The sequence below is a fragment of the Trachemys scripta genome, chromosome 16 (assembly GCF_013100865.1).
Source record: "Trachemys scripta elegans isolate TJP31775 chromosome 16, CAS_Tse_1.0, whole genome shotgun sequence".
NCBI classification, from domain to species: Eukaryota; Metazoa; Chordata; order Testudines; family Emydidae; genus Trachemys; species Trachemys scripta.
In genome coordinates this window covers 6111975-6128409 of record NC_048313.1, presented here as the reverse complement: position 1 = coordinate 6128409, position 16435 = coordinate 6111975, and the positions used below count along the sequence as shown (strand labels likewise).

Here is a 16435-nt window from a genome sequence, read left to right as displayed (position 1 = left end):
CCCCCTGGCCCAGGAAATGCTTCTGCCCCACAGCCCCACCTCTAACTCCTGGAGCTCCTCCCCATCCCAGCAGGCTGAGGGTCTGCCCTGCTCCTGGGGGAGGGTGGCCCAGGGGAACAGGCAGGGACCCCTGGGCTGGGGCCAGCTGGGTGTGCTTACGGGGAGCTCTCACCCGGAGGCACTGGCTCTCCTCTCCGAGGGGCCGTCGAGAGGAAGCTGGCCAAGTCCCAGCCGTGGGCCGTGCTGCCCTGTGGTATCCCGCTGGGGGGTTACCCCGCCCGAGCCTCGGGGCAAGCGGTGATTCATGCCCCGGCGCTGCCAGCGGGTGGGAACGGGGAGCCCTGCCGGCGCTGCACAAGGGCTGGGCAGGACGGGCTGTGGCCGAGCGCTGACGTTCCCTTCGCGGATCCCTGGCAGGGACGGCGAGAGTCAGGCTGGATGTGGCTACACGGTGCTCCTTGCACCCTTCTGCATGCCCAATGCCCATGGCACTGCCAAGGGCAGGGGCAGCTAGTGCAGGTGATGTTCCCTGGGGGGCAGAGGGGTACGCGGCACCTGCTCTGAACGGCCATGGCAGGGCGGGCTGGAAGCCGGCTGTCAGCGCAAACAGTAAATCGCCACCGTCCCGAGATCTTGTGCCTCAAACGCATTTGGCCCATTTCCTCTCCAGCGCTCGGAGCCGGGATCTTCTCCGGGTCCCTGGGGTTCATGCCAGGGCCCATCACCGGGGTCTCTGGGCAGCACCGGCCAGAAGGAGCTGTTTCCCACCACTCTGCTGGTTTGTGTCTCACAGGCCTGGCAGGCCCCCGGGGCTGAGATGCCGCACCCCCCTGGGGGGGGGGGGGGGGGTGTGGCACCGTCACTCAGCTGTTGTCCCTGCCCCCGCCCCCCGAAATCACCATACAGCCCTGGCCATGTTCCAGAGGGGCCTGGTCCCAAGGGTGGGCTAAGCACCTGCTCTTGGATGGGATCCGTCCCCGTCTGGGTTTTGGCTGTGTGGGGTGGTACGGCAGGAGAGTGCCACCTTGTGCCCCCCAGCACTGAACCCTAGAGGGGCTGACCCTGCAGGTCTGGGCCCTGGGGGTGCCGGAGGCTTTGTCCCCCTCTAGTGGCTGTAGGCTGAGCTCCTGCTGGTTATTTAGCCCCAGTCTGACGTCCAGCCCCAGGGGGCGATGCCCAGCTAGACTTGAGCCCATCGGGGAGCCCCGGGGCCTCCAGCTGGCTCCATCCACCCCCCGCAGATCATTATCCTGGCCCTTTCCCTTCCCAGCCCTCTGCCCCCCGCGTCGTCTCTGGGCCCATCAGTAGGGTTGCCGGGTGGCCGGTTTCCGACCAGAATGCCCAGTAGAAAGGGACCCGGGTGGCTCCGGTCGACACCCCTGACCAGGCCGTTAAAAGTCCGGTTGGCGGCGCAGTAGGGCTAAGGCAGGCTCCCTGACCGGCCCCGCACAGCTCCCAGAAGCGGCAGCCTGTCCAGCTCCTGGGGTGGGGGGGGCAGCCACAGGGGCTCCGTGCACTGCCCCTGCCCCGAGCACCGGCTCCGCAGCTCCCATTGGCCGGGAACGACAGCCAATGAGAGCTACAGGGAAGGTGTCTCCAGGTGGGGGCAGCACGTGGAGCCACCCGGCCGCCAGAGAGACCTGCTGGATGCGAGCGGGAGCGAGCGGGTTGAGGAGGCGAACGGGGAGGCGAGCGGGGGGAGGGGGGGCAAGGAGCCCCCCTACCAGAACCTCCCCCCAACGCCTCCTGCCCGCTGGCAGGCCTCACCAATCAGCGGCTCCCCCTCCCTCCCAGCGTCTCCCACAGATCCCACATTTCGCCATGTCAGGAGGCGCTGGGCGGGGAGGGGAGAGGAGCGAGGGCACAGCGCACTCGGGGAAGGGGGCAGAACTGGGTGGGGGAGGGGCAGGGTGGGAAGAGGCGGGGCAGGGGTAGGGTCTTGGGGGAAGGGGTGGAGGGGGGCAGGACCTGGGCAGAGCGCCCCCTGGCAGATTAGAAATTTGGTGCTTAGGGCCTGGGCGATGCACCCCCCCAGGGACAGCCCTGCCTGCGCCCCAACCCCCTGCCCCAGCCCTGAGCCCCGTCCTGCACCCCAACCCCCTGCCCCAAGCCTGCGCCCCCTCCCACAGCCTAACCCCCTGCCCCAGCCCTGAGTCCCCTCCCGCGCCCCAACCCCCTGCCCCAGCCCAGTGAAAATGAGCGAGTGTGTGTGGGTGGGGGAGAGCAAGCCATGGAGGGGGGAGGGGGGATGGAGTGAGCAGGGGCGGGGCCTCAGAGAAGGGGTGGGGCAAGGACATTCGGTTTTCTGCAGTCAGAAAGTTGGCAACCCTACCCATCAGGACAGATGCCCCCCACCCCTGAGTTGCCCCCCTGGGTTCTCAGGGTCTCCCTGGTAACAAGGGGCCTAGATTCAAGTACAGGATATGTAGGGGGGGGGGTGTCGCCTCTCTCCCCCCAGGCCTGGAGGCCTCCACGGGTGCAGCCCCTGGGTCCCTGCCAGTGAGGGCGTCACCCGCTGCCGCTCCAGCTCTGTGCCCCCAATCCCGCTGCTGTGGGGCCTCCCCCCATTTCCTGTCACCAGGGCACCCCCCACACGAGGGGCCAGCAGTCCCCAGGGGCTTGTGAGCAGGGGAGGGGCGACTGAGCCCCCCTCATGGCAGCCCCATGTCCCTTCCCCAGGGGGTGCAGGCCAGTGCTCTGCCGCCAGCCCTGCCCAGCCCCTCACCCCACAGCTGGGGGGGTGGGGGGCGAAAACTGCCCCGGGGTTTTTTCTTTTCTCAGAGGGGAGTCGTGCGGCTCAATGGCACCACCTAGGGGCTGCGGCTGGGACGTCGCTGCTTGGCTCAGGGTAAAATGGGATACGCACCAGCAATTCATTCCACCTCCCCGCCGTGCATGAACCCGAGTGTGTCCGCTCCAACACACACACACACACACACACACAGAACCGGCCCCTGAGTGCGTCCCCCCCAACACACACAGACAGAGAACTGGTCCCTGGGCACATCCCCCCTAACACACACACACACAGCCAGCCCCAGGGCAGTACACACACACACACACACTCACACACACAGTTCAATCACTTGCCTTTATTGGCTGGGCCGGGCGTAGAAGAGCTCGGTGCCCCCGCTCTTTGGAAATACAGGTTCATGCTTTGGCCCCTGCCCTTCGCCCCCTTCCCCCCTTCCCCCCCCGCGCCAGGGACGCCAGGACCACCCCCACGTCCAGTGCAAATACGGCTGGCTGGGGAGGGGGGCGCGACCCACATGCCCAGCAGCCTGGTGGGAGTGGGGAAGGGCAGAGCCAGCCCCAATCCTGGCTGGGGGGTACATTCTGTGTCCCTCTCCCATCCCCCCCCAGGAAGGGGCACATGTCACCCTTGATTCCCCCCCCCCATTCCCCAAGCAGCTTCCTCCCCGGTCCTTGGGGGGAAGGGGAGCTGAGCCCCCTAAGAAAGGGCAGCACCAGGCACCCTCCCCCACAAAGTGCCCCCCCGGAGTCTGGGTCTGCCCCCCGGGCCCTGTCCCGCCCTGCCCCAGCCTTTCAATATAGCTCTGGATATAGACTCAATACATATATAGATCTCTGGAAAATACAGCCCCCGCCCTCCGCCCCCCCCGCTCCATGCCGGCCCCCCATGCCCCGCCCCCTAGACGAGACGCCATTGCAGGACACTGGTGTCGGTGCCGCCGGTGGAAAGCAGCAGGCTGTCGTCGGGCAGGAAGGCAACGTTGGTCACGTGGCTGCTGTGCCCGCCGGCCGCGTGGCTCGGGGCCTGCCAAGGAGACGGGCGGGGTGAGGGCCGGGAACCTGTGGCAGCCGGGGCCATGGCTGCGGGGGCCCATGGGTGCCAGAGGGGCTGGGTTGTGGGGGAGGGCAGGGACGACCCAGAGGAGACTCAGCCTGGAGAAGGGGCCCCCACAGCTAGGGGCAGTGAGTGATGGGGGGAAGGGGCAGTGCTGCAGCACCGGGGACATGGCTGGCACTGGGGGCACCAGGGGGTGGGGCACGGGCTGGCACTCACCCACAGCTGGCATGGGGCACCAGGGGGTGGGGCACGGGCTGGCACTCACCCACAGCTGGTGTGGGGCACCAGAGGGTGGGGCACCGGGGGTGGGCACAGGGCTGGCACACACCCCCGGCTGGCTTGGGGCACCAGGGGGTGGACACGGGGCTGGCACTCACCCGCGGCTGGCAGCAGGGGTAGGAGAACAAGTGCACTTTGCCGAAGTCGTCGGCGGAGGCCAGGAGTTTGCCATCGTGGGAGCGGCACACGGCGTTGATGTCTGTCCCGTCCGCGCCCTCCGGCCAGATCCCTGCCAGGGCAGACAGGGCAGGTCAGGCCAGGCCTGAGCACGGGGCCACCCCAGAGCCCCCACTCCCGCTCCCTAATTGAGCCCCATCCATCCCCCGGCCCTGCTCCCAGCCCAGCCCCCCCAGCCGCACCCGCACCCCAGCCCCACTCCCCGACCAGCCCCGAGCCCCGCTCCCCGACCTTCTGCCCCACACCCCCAGCCCTCTGCACTGCTCCCCAACCTGCCCCCAAGCCCTGCTCCCCAACCAGCCCCCCGAGCCCTGCTCCCCAACCTTCTGCCACATACCCCCAACCCCCTGCACCACTCCCCAACCAGCCCCCCGAACTCCGCTCCCCGACCTCCCCTCCAGCACAATCCACTCCCTAATCCCAATCCCCGACCAGCCCCCCGAGCCCCATTCCCCAACCTTCCGCCCCACACCCCCAGCACCGCTCCCCAACCTGCCCCCTAAGCCCTGCTCCCCATGCAGTGACCCCATCCCCACCCACGCCCCTAGCCCCCTCCCTGACCAGCCCCCCCAGCCCCACCCACCCCCTCGCTTCCTGACCAGACCCCCAATCTGCTCCACAACCTTTTACTCACCTGCCACCCCCAGCCCCTACAGCCACTCCCAGCCCTGGTCCCCAAACAGTCCCCCAGCGCAGCAGGACCAGCCACGCCCCACAGCTGGGGTGAGTGTGTCCTGAGTGGGGCTGGCCCCCAGCTCCCTGCTGCCCCGGCACTCACCGAAGACCCCGAAGCCCAGCACGCAGCTGGCCGTGGCCCACTCCAGGTTGCGCACGGCTCCGGCGTTGGGGATCTGCCGGCAGGTGGTGGGGTCCCCTGTAGACAAGGGGGCTGGATGAGCAGGGGACCCTGCCCCACAGAGCAGCCCCAGAGCCCCCAACACCAACAGCCCAGGATACTCCCCTGGCTGCGGGGGTCTCCCTGTGCCACCCCGGGGGGGGGGCAGTCCCATAATTCCCCCATTATGGGGGGGACCAGGGTGCAGCCCTGCCATCAGCCAGCGCCAGGAGTGGAACCCAGGAGTCCTGGCCTCCAGGTCAGCCCTGAGCTGGCTGCACCTTGGGCCCCCCAAGTACCTTCCTGTATTAACCGTTTACTCCCCAGGCTGAGGATGTTGGTGTCTCTGGGCCCCGCAGGGAAATGGGGGGCCCTGGGCTACCCACTGCCGAGATGCCCCACTGGGGACACGGGACTATTTCTCTCCTCCCAGGGGGGAAGAACACGCCTGCCCGTTTTGATTTGTCACTGCCACCTTGGGGCCAAAGCATCCCAGCCTTTAAAGTGTGGTGCCCAGCAGGACCCCAGCTCCTGACATGGTGCCCAGCGGGGCCCAGCTCCCCGGCCCAATACCCAGAGCCTGGCAAAGCACCCAGGGGGGCCCGGCTCCCCGGCCCGATGCCCAGAGCCTGGCGCGGTGCCCAGCGGGGCCCGGCTCCCCGGCCCGATGCCCAGAGCCTGGCGCGGTGCCCAGCGGGGCCCAGCTCCCCGGCCCGATGCCCAGAGCCTGGCGCGGTGCCCAGCGGGGCCCGGCTCCCCGGCCCGATGCCCAGAGCCTGGCGCGGTGCCCAGCGGGGCCTGGCTCCCCGGCCCGATGCCCAGAGCCTGGCGCGGTGCCCAGTGGGGCCCAGCTCCCCGGCCCGATGCCCAGAGCCTGGCGCAGCACCCAGCGGGACACGGCTCCCCAGCACACCCCAGGCCTCACTCACAGTACAGGATCTCGTAGTCCCCAGAGTTGGTGACGAAACAGCTGCTGTCAGCTGCCCAGTCTAGGTGAGTGATGAAACTGGAATGACCCTGTGGGGGAGGGGCAGAGGGAGTTAATGGGGGGGGGGTAGGGTGACTGACCCTAGGGGGCAGGGCAGGGGGCTAGCGGGGGTGTGACCGACCCCAGTGGGAGTATTGACCTGGGGTTCTGGGGGTGCCTGTGCTACAGAGAGAACAAGCATCTGGTTCCAGAGGGGCCCCGAGAGGCCCCCGGCTCGCTCCCCGCCCCTGGCCAGGGCAGCCCTGTGGTGAGCCTCGCGGGGTACACGCTCGGCAGTGCCCCCCACTGGCCACCCCCTGCGCTGCAGGGCGAGTGGCTCCACCAGCCCTATGGGCGCCCCTCCAGCAGAGCCCCAGCGAGGGTCCCTCCTTCCCCGCCCGGCCCCGCGGGCGCCCCCGCCCGGCCCCCACTTACCGAGCACTTGCCAACGCGGCTGTACTTCCTACCGCCCTCGGAGACACCGTACACGTAGACGAAGTTATCGTGCGAGCCCACGGCCAGGTAGCTGCCATCTGGGGGCACAGAGAGGAGGAGCTGGGCAGAGCCATACGGGCTGCGGAGCAGGGCCTGGGCCAGGGGACGGACGGTGGGACGCCCCTCACGGGAGCCAAGGGGCTACTGGAATTGGGGACGGGAAGGGCTGAGGATGCGGGGTCAAGGCAGGCATGACAGGGTTGGCTCCCCCAGCTCTGCCGATGCCCCTCAGTCCCGACCCACAGCCCCTGCCAGCCTAGCCCTGGGCTCCCCCCAGCTCTGCCGATGCCCCTCAATCCCGACCCGCAGCCCCCTCCCAGCCCAGTCCCAGGCTCCCCCCAGCTCTGCCAGTGCCCCTCACTCCCGCCCACAGCCCCTGCTAGCTCAGCTGCAACTGCCCCCCCAGTGCGCTGGGTGTCCCCTACCTGGCGAGAAGCTGACGACGGAGATGGGCTCGCTCCCGTCCGTGTGGATTGTGACCAGGTCCCGCGTCTCCGTGTCCAGCACCAGCCACCTGGCGGGGAGAACGGGACTGTGGTCCAGGGACCCTGCACCTGCCCAGCATCTGTCCGATGGGGGGGGGGGTAGAAGGGCCTGGCACCCCCTCTCCTATAATAATCCTTCATCTTGGGGTCTGGCCCTCTGTGGGGCTGGGATCTCGGGAGGGCGGGTGCTCTAGGGTGCAGGCCCCCGAGTTGGAGCAGCAGCAGCGCGTCCTTTCCCGCAGGCAGCACGGCCGGAGCCGGCTGGCGAACCCCACCCTGGGGGTGCCCAGACACAGCTGCCCAGGGGCGGGGGGTCACTACAGAGCCGGCTCCCGGGCCAGGCCTGAGCTCTGCCAGGCACTGGGGCTATGCTGGGCGCCACCACCGTCAAGGGGCTGCCGGCTCGGGGGCAGCTGCACGGACCCAGCGCCCTCCCCCACCCCACGGGAACGAGGCTCTGTGCCCCACTCCCCACCTTGCCCTGGGCTCCCCGTAGGGCTGCAGTGCCCCCCCTGGGCCAGCCCCTTCCCCCCCCCCCCCCCCATACCTTCCCGTCACCGCCCCCACCGCCAGCACGGGGCCGTTGGGATGGAAGCCAGCCGAGCGGGCCGCGTCCTGGGGGGGGGCAGAGAGAGACAGGATCACTCCAGGCCTAGGAGAACTGCAGCCAATGCCCCACCCCCACTCTGTGGGACCCTCCCAGCCGGTGGGCCCCCCCAATCCGCTCACCTCGATGGCTTTGCTCCACAGCGGCCGGCGGGTGGCCACGCTCCACAGATGAACCTGCCTGTCCTGGCCACAGGTCAGGAACTGGTCCAGGCTGGGGTGGGTGGCCAGGCCCCAGAGCTCCTCTGTGTGACCCTGGGGAGAGATGGGCCTGCTGAGTGCCCAGCCCTTCCCCCACAGGGCTCCCTGGGACTCAGCAAGGTGAGCATAAATCCCCCTCAGAGATGGGGACAGAACCCAGGAGTCCTGGCCCCCTCCCAGACCTGGATAGAACCCAGGTGTCCTGACTCCACAAACCGGGTCGCAACTGTTTTCTATGTGTCCTGCGTATGTCCCTATGGCTGCGACCCCCACCTTGCCCCGCTCCCAAGCGCTCACCCCCACACCCAAGGCCCTCATAAGCCCTCCCCTCCTCCCAGGTGACCATAGAATCACAGAAGTGTAGGGCAGGAAGGGACCTTGAGTGGACAACTAGTCCATCCCCCTGCACTCACGGCAGGACCACGTAATAACTCGCCCGCCCCTGCCAGCTGCTCGTCCAATCTGCTCTTAAAAACCTCCAGGGACAGAGATTCCAACCCTCCCTCGGCGATTTCTTCCAGGGCTTAGCTACCCTGACAGAAACTTGTACACAAACCGCCCTGGCTGCAAGTTAAGCCCATTGCTTCTTGTCCTGTCCTCAGAGGTTAACGAGAACAATTTTCACCCTCCTTCTTGTAACAACCTTTTATGTACTTGAAACTGTTATGTCCCCACTCAGTCTTCTCTTCTCCAGACTAAACAAATCCAGTTCGTTCAGTCTTCCCTCATAGGTCATGTTTTCTAGACCTTTCATCATGGACTCTCTCCAATTCGTCCACATCTTTCCTGAAATGTGGCGCCCAGGACTGGAACAATACTCCAGCTGAGGCCTAATCAGCGCGGAGTAGAGCGGAAGAATTGCTTCTCGTGTCTTACTTACAACATTGCTGCTAATACATACCAGAATATTTGCTTTTTTTGCAAGTGTTATACCGTTGACTCATATTTAGCTTGTGATTCACTATGGCCCCCAGATCCCTTTCTGCAGTACTCCTTCCTAGGCAGTCATTTCTAGGGTTACCATACGTCCTCTTTTTCCCGGACATGTCCGGCTTTTAGGCACTCAAACCCCCATCCAGGGGGAACTGCCAAAAAGCCGAACATGTCCAGGAAAATGGCGGCTCTGCTCCTCCCCTGACTCTTTGGCTCTGTTTAAGAGCCGGGCTGCCCGAGTGCTACCGGCTTTGGGCAGCCCCCATGCCTCCGGACCCTGCGCCACCGGAGGGGAAGTGCCCGGCTGGGGGCACAGGGTCCAGAGGCAAGGGGGCTGCCCGAAGCCCAAGTGCTACCGGCTTCACGGTTTGCCAGGCAGCCTCCAGACCCTGCGCCCCCAGCTGGGCGCTTCCCCTCCTGGGCTCCAGCTGCGCTGGGGAAGCGCCGGCCGGGGGCGCAGGGTCTGGGGGCTGCCCAGCAAACCGTGAAGCCGGTAGCGATCGGGCAGCCCTTTCCGTGTGGGAGGGAGAAGTGGGCGGAGTTAGGGCGGGGAAGGGGCGGGGTTGGGTGGGGAAATGGGTGGGGCCAGGGCCCGTGGAGGGTCCTCTTTTTTTATTTGCTAGATATGGTAACCCTAGTCATTTCCCATTTTGTACGTGTGCAACTGATTGTTCCTTCCTAAGTGAAGCACTTTGCATTTGTCCTTATTGAATTTCATCCTATTTCCTTCAGACCATCTCTCCAGTTTGTCCAGATCATTTTGAATTTGGATCCTCTCCTCCAAAGCACATGCAACCCCGCCCAGCTTGGTATCGTCCGCAAACTTTATAAGTGGACTCTCTATGCCATTATCTAAATCATTGATGAAGATATTGAACAGAAGCGGACCCAGAACTGATCCCTGCGGGACCCCACTCATTATGTCCTTCCAGCATGACTGTGAACCACCGATAACTACTCTCTGGGAACGATTTTCCAACCAGTTATGCACCCACCTCATAGTAGCTCCATCTAGGTTGTATTTCCCTAGTTTGTTTGTGAGGCGATCATGCGAGACTGTATCAAAAGCCTTACTAAAGTCAAGCTATACCATAGCTACCGCTCTCCCCACCCCATCCACAAGGCTTGTTACACTGTCAAAGAAAGCTATCCAGTTGGTCGGACACAATTTGTTCCTGACAAAGCCATGCTGACGAAGTGGGGGGCTTTCTTGTTTTCTGTGGAGTTTCAATGGTTTGCATGCAGAGGGAGTGGGACTCAGTTTCCCTGGGTGTTACTGGTTTAACGAGGTGAGGAGAGAGGGAGTTTGTTGTTACAGAGGACCGAAAAGAGAACTTGGGACCCCAGCCGATGGCCTGGAGGATGGATACCCCAGCAACCGGTGACCCGGAGGCCCAGCTTAGGAGAGACAGCTGGTTCTGGCCAGTGGGTGGACAATGGGCTGCAGAGTGAGGACACAGTGACCTAACCAGCCGGTTCCAGCCAGAGGACAGAAGCAGGAGAGGAAGCCCCGGTTTACGACCCTGTTTACCTGGAGAGAAGACAACAGACAGAGACGGGGCCTGGGGCCGGTGATATCAGATGCCCAGCTGGGAAGCAGGAGAGCTCTGGGCTGGAGAGGGGGAGCAGGCAGAGCCCATCTGGATGCAGAGAGACTGGGATGTGCTGGGCTGAGGGAGGCTGGACCTGAGACCCTGAGAATTTCCTGTGCTGTGTTCAACTTTCAATAAACCCTCCTGTTTTACGCTGGCTGAGAGTCACTCCCGTCTAGAGAATGGGGTGGCATCAACCCCTTCGGGAGTGGAGGCCCGGGGGGTCCAGAGCGAGTGCACTCCCTAAGGGGGCCCACGGCGAGAAACAGGTGTGCTAAGGCTCTGAGAGGTGCGGCTCCAGGAGGTGGAGGGGCCTGACCCCGAGAGAGAGTGGACCCCCAAGAAGGGCTGTCACACTGAAAGGGGCACCCCGCACAGACCACACGGGGCCAAGAGTGGGCACGATCTGTGAGTCCATGACAACTTATCACCTTATTATCTTCTAGGTGTTTGCAAATTGATTGATGGCCTATTTGCTCCATTCTCGTTCTGGGTACGGAAGTTAAGCTGACTGGTCTGTAATTCCCCGGGATGTCTTCATTCCCCTTTCTGTCGATGGACACCATACTGCCCTTTTCCAGTTCTCTGGAATCTCTCCCGTCTTCCATGAGGCTTTGAAGATAATCGCTAATCTCCTCAGTCAGATCATGGAGTATTCGAGGCACCCCCTACCCACGTTTGCTCCCCACAGCCTGATGTCCCCAAGAACCAGGCTCAGGATGTGGCATGTGACCCCCAGTATCCAGACCCCAAAGCGCAGAGAGCCCCACCCACACCCCGCCAACTGAGAAGGCAGAGGGAGGGGCTGAGCCAGCACAGAGCTCTTCCTTTGGCTGTCAGGGAAGTCTCAGCACCATTTGTCCTGCCCCAGACTCCTACTCCAGTCCATGGCAGGGCATCCTGCATGGGGGGCAGATATGGATACCCGCGCGGGTGTGGGGTGGGGATGGGTACCTGCGGGGAGGGGGGGGAATGGATACCTGCTTGGGTGGGGATGGGTACCTGCGGGGGGTGGAGGTGGGGATGGATACCTGCAAGGGGGAGGGGATGGATACCCGTGGGGGTGCGGGGTGAGGATGGGTACCTGGGGGAGGGAGGGAGAGGGGGAGGGGATGGGTACCTGCAAGGGGGAGAGGGGGAAGGGATAGGTATGTTGAAGTTGGAATTTTCTGTAAACTTTTAGTATGAATACTGTGTGTTCCTCAGTTTCCCCCTATGCTGCACTGTCACCAAGGGGTCAAGAAAGGGCTGGTTTCTCTTGGTAGTGGCCTAGAGATGCAGGTGTGAATGGCGCCTGGCTGTCTCAGGTTGGGGGCCCGGGTCAATGGAGAGTCCCCGAAGACAATAGTCAATCCAATCAGCGGGACACTTGGTACCTAGCAACTAACGACCATGGAGGGCTCCCCCTACGCAGAAAGCTAGCCAGGTTTGAGCAGCTGGGAACGGGAGGGGCAAGGTGGGACGGGCCTAGGAACTTGAACAAAGATGACATGGAGGGACAGGCTAGGAGCGAAGTGGGTCACACTGCTCTGCTGGGCTCTATGCTGACTACAATGGGCCTGGCGGTAACTTTCTTCTCTTGGCTGACCAAACACTTCCTATGCTGGGGTCCAGTTGACTAATACAGCCAGCTGTTTAGACAACGCTGGCTGAGCATCCCTGCAGATGCTGAGTGAGGGGCGTTGCTCCCTAAGATTGTACAACTGTCCCTCAGGGTTTGCCTTAGTGGGTCTCGCTGAGTAGATCTCACAGTGGGAAGCACAGGGGCTGGTGGCCCAGGTCCAGCCTAGGGAGGTGGTGACACCACGGAGCCTGCTCTGGAGGAAGAGTGAGACCCCCAGGGTGTCTGGGACACTGAAGGGTGCCAGAGCACCATCCCTGCTGATCCATGACTGGTGGTGAAGCTGTTTGCAGTAAGTGACGTGCAGCAGTAAAACAAGGGCAGTTAAAGGAAATGGCATAGAACCATCTGCCTAAGGACATCACAACCTGGGCAGGGAGACAGGGTTAGGCATTGGGATACTCAACAAGGAGCGGCTGATTGCACAGCTGGAGAAGGACGATGGGTCCACGAAGCAGGTTCCAGACCCCAAGCGGGTCTGAGAGCGGCGGAGCAGCAACTGGGCAGTGACACAGACAGCGGCTGAGGCGGCAGCAGGATGTCCTCGAGACCTGGTTCCCCATCCAGATCTTATGACCTGGCTTCCCACTGATAGATCTGAAGTGGTGGGAGCTGGAGCTGAGAGGGAAGGTGCTGTAGGACCCAGAAGAGCAGGGACTGGAGATGGAGGAGTGAGAGGACCCTCTGAGGAGCAAGTGGGAAAGGCCCCAGGATGCCAACTCCACAAGGAGCCTAGATACCAGATTGTTGCCCCAGTTTAGTGGTGGGGGGGGTGGGCGGGGAGCATGATATAGACGCCGACCTCCCTGCCTTTGCCTGGGCCTGTGATCTGAACCCGGCTGTCTCACCCCTCCCTCAGCCCCAGAGCCATATGGGGGGATGGGGTGGAGACTGGGGACGGTTCAAACAGGCTTCACTGGAATGGACCCTGCGGCATGGAGGAGGTGGTTTCGGGGCGTGCAAAGACACCTACAGAGAAGCTGGAAGAATCTCTCCGCAGCAGGGGCCCCGAGGCTGGAGGAGCCGGATAACCTGGCTGGGTTGGAGCTGTGCAGTAAGATCTGTCCCCACGAGCTTAAACCGTGGCTAGCGGACAGGGAGCCGAAGGATCTGCCCAGTGCTGGCTGGCAGGCAGAGGACGGGGTGGGCAGCAGGGCCGGGTATGGAAAGAAACCCAAAAGGGACTGGCCTGAGCATGGGTCTGGGGAAGGAGAGCCAACAGTGGCATCCCAGGAGCGGGACTCGGGGAAAGCCACAGTTGGGGGAGTATCCGGGGGGGGGGGGTCAGACCTCCTCCAAGGGACCTCCCTGACCTGAGGGTAATATCTGCAGGCGGACAGGGTGTAAGTGGGCCAAATGCCCACGGCTGGTTTGGCCAGGACAGAGGCTGAGTCACACTCCATCAGCCCAGGCTGGCAGCCTGCAGCTCAAACCCGCAGAGTGAGCGACGTGTGACTGAGCATGGGGAGGAAGCCGTGACCCAGGCTGCCCCTGGGGCACAGACAGGCTCCCACTCCACGCATCCGGCTGTACTCCCCCGGGCTCAGACACACCCGAGTGGGTGCGGTCGGCGGGGGAGACATTCATGGGGTGGAGAGGTGCTGGGACAGAGAGAACCCTGCTCAAGCCCTGTGCAGCGTGACCCCACCCGACGTTGAAGGGCTGGGACCTGGGGCGAAGGGGCCAAACGTGAAGCCGTTCGCCCTCAGATCCCCACGGCTCAGGAAGGGTGGGGGGGGGGGGGGGAGGGCTGGTCCTTGGGGCTCTCCAAGATATCTGGTGTGATGTCCTTGAGGGAATGACTGTGTCGCTCTCAGACAGGATATCCAGGCCCAGCTTCTGTAACTGCCAAAGCTCTGAGTCACGCCAGCCAGGTGAGATGCAGCTATCCGTGAGGGAGGGGGGATTTCCCCCCGGCTCAGGACACCTGCCGGTCTGTAACCAGACACCTGGATCCGGTCCCCGCCCAGCTCCACACCGCAGATGTGAGCCACACCCCAGTTCCCAGGAGACCCCAGCTGAGCCTGGGCACATGCAGGCGGGGCAGGGGGCAGCCAAACTGGTTTGCCTTGTCCACGGGTGAGAGAAGCAGCTGGAAGGCTGTGGCCGGGGAATCCCAGCTCTCCAGAAGTGTGGGGGAGACGAGAGGACTCTGCCCTGGGGGTGAGGGCAACAGGTTACCCCAAGAGGGGAGATGGGCACCTTGCATATGAGCAGCCCTGGGGTTGGGACCCAGGACCAAAGGGAGGCATGCCCATGGGGGAAGGGATAGCTCAGTGATTTGAGCATTGGCCTGCTAAACCTAGGGTTGTGAGTTCAATCCTTGAGGGGGCCATTTAGGGAACTGGGGTAAAAAACTGTCTGGGGATTGGCCTGCTTTGAGCAAGGGGTTGGACTAGATGATCTCCTGAGGTCCCTTCCAACCCTGAGATTCTATGATTCTATGATATTGGGGAGCCCCCTGCATCCTGGCCTCACCAGCCCCTGGGACAGCAGAGCCCCAGAGATACGGCTGGGGCAAGGAATCCCACCCCAGCTGCCCCCGAGACAGCTGGCACATGGCGGAACAGGGGTCACTGCTCTCCTTGCTCCCTGGCAGATGAGGGGGGCAGGGAGCGGCAGGACCCCAGGCCAGTTTCAAACCTGAAAGGTCCTGGTAGTGCAGCTACCAGGGGTGGGGGAAGGTGGGGCTGAACTTCCCCAGGTCCCTGGCTGAAGCGATCTCGATCAGTTCGCTCTCGAAGCGGGAAATGATGTGACCAAGTGGGAATTTTCTGCAAACATTTGGTATGAATATGTGCGTGCCTCAGTTTCCCCCCATGCTGCATTGTCACTGAGGGGGTGGGAACGGGCTGGTTACTCTCGGTGGAGGCCTAGAGATGCAGGTGTGAATGGTGCTGGGCTGTCTGGGGGCCCTGGTCAATAGAGAGTCCCCGAAGGCAATGCCCAATCCAATCAGCAGGACATTTCCTACCTAGCACCTAATGACCATGGAGGCCCCCCACTGCAGGACCCCAGCCTGCTTTGAGCAGCTGGGAACAAAGGACTGAGAAGAGGCCAGGTGGGACGTCTGCAAACGTGACCAAAGATGACACACAAAGGGGGTCGCACGGCTTGGCTGGGCTTGGGGCTGGTCGGGACGGGCCAGGCTGTAACTTTCTCCTCTCTGCTGACCAAGGACTTTCTACGCTGGGGCCAGTTGCCTAATAACCCTGCCCGTGCCCGCACTGTACGAGTCTCCCTCAGGGTGTGCCTCAGTGGGTCTCACTGAGCGGAGCTCACAGTGGGGCTGGCGGCCCAGGGTCCGGCCTAGAAAGGCGGTGAAGCCGCGGGGCCTGCCCCAGAGGAAGAGTGAGACCGCGGGGGTCCGGCGCATTGACGGGCCTCCCAGAGACTGTTCCAAAGCTGGGGCCAGAGCCCCGACCCTTTGGGTCTGTAATGATGAGGACTTGCATGGGGGCGGGGGACGACTTGCATTGGGGGGAGGGGAACCTGCATGGGAGAGGGGTACCTGCACCAGGGAGGAGAAGCCGGTGGCCAGCGAGCCCTGCAGCACAGAGTTGCGGGTCGTCCCCACGAAGAGGGTGTCGTCTTTGCCTTCTGCGATGGTGCGCACGGGCCCGAAGCTCTCTGGGACCTGGGGGAGGGGAGGGGAGGGCACTGAGCCACGGGCATAGCTGGGGATAGAACCCAGGTGTCCTGGCTCCCAGCCCTGCCCCCCCTCCCCGGTCCAACTCACCAGACCCCACTCCCCTCCCAGAGCTCGAGGCAGAACCCCGGAGTCCTGGCTCCCAGCCCGCACCTACTCTAACCCACTAGCCCCCCACTCCCCTCCCAGAGCTGGGGAGAGAACCCAGGAGTCCTGGCTCCCAGCCTCCCTCAGCCCAAGCTGGGGAGAGAACCCAGGAGTCCTGGCTCCTGGGATTCTGCCCACCCTCCCTCCTGCCCCGTGGTGCCTGCGTGGCAGCAGAACACTGCACCCCAAAGGGGACCCTTGAGCGGGGGCAGTAGCTGCTCCCCCCCCCCACTGACCCCCCTCACCTCATTCTCCTGCAGCTTCTGGTAGTCGCGCCCCCAGAGCACGACCCGGCGGTCCTTGCCGCCGCCCGAGACGATGGTGCCATTGCGCAGCACACACAGCCCGAAGACGCCACCCTCATGGGCCCCCAGCACCGCCTGGCTGATCCGGTTCCCCCCTGCCGGCAAGGGCACAGTCAGCAGGGAGACCCCTTGCTGGTACCCACCACGCCCGCACCCCTGCAGGCCCCCCCCCCCCCCCCCCGCCCCACCCCGCCCCCGCACCTGCAGGACCCCCTATGTCCCCACCCCTGCAGGCCCCTCCCCCGCTGGGACCCACCACGCCACCACCCCTGCAGGACCCCCCATGTTCCCACCCCTGCAGGCCCCCCCCAGCTGGGACCCACCACGCCCCC

General features: G+C 64.1%; 1 protein-coding gene across 1 annotated transcript in view; it reads right to left on the bottom strand.

The window, feature by feature from the left end:
• Positions 1–3629: 3629 nt before the first annotated feature.
• EML2 (EMAP like 2) overlaps positions 3630–16435 on the bottom strand; it is a 71677-nt gene continuing 58871 nt past the window's right edge. The window contains exons 2-11 of the mRNA XM_034792739.1: positions 16044–16198; positions 15514–15639; positions 7779–7910; positions 7597–7664; positions 6990–7078; positions 6505–6602; positions 6032–6119; positions 5046–5141; positions 4189–4319; positions 3630–3778 (exon numbers count right to left, since the gene is read on the bottom strand). Coding sequence (XP_034648630.1) covers positions 3653–3778; positions 4189–4319; positions 5046–5141; positions 6032–6119; positions 6505–6602; positions 6990–7078; positions 7597–7664; positions 7779–7910; positions 15514–15639; positions 16044–16198 — 1109 coding nt within the window. The 3' untranslated portion in view covers positions 3630–3652. The remainder of the gene's footprint in view (positions 3779–4188; positions 4320–5045; positions 5142–6031; positions 6120–6504; positions 6603–6989; positions 7079–7596; positions 7665–7778; positions 7911–15513; positions 15640–16043; positions 16199–16435) is intronic.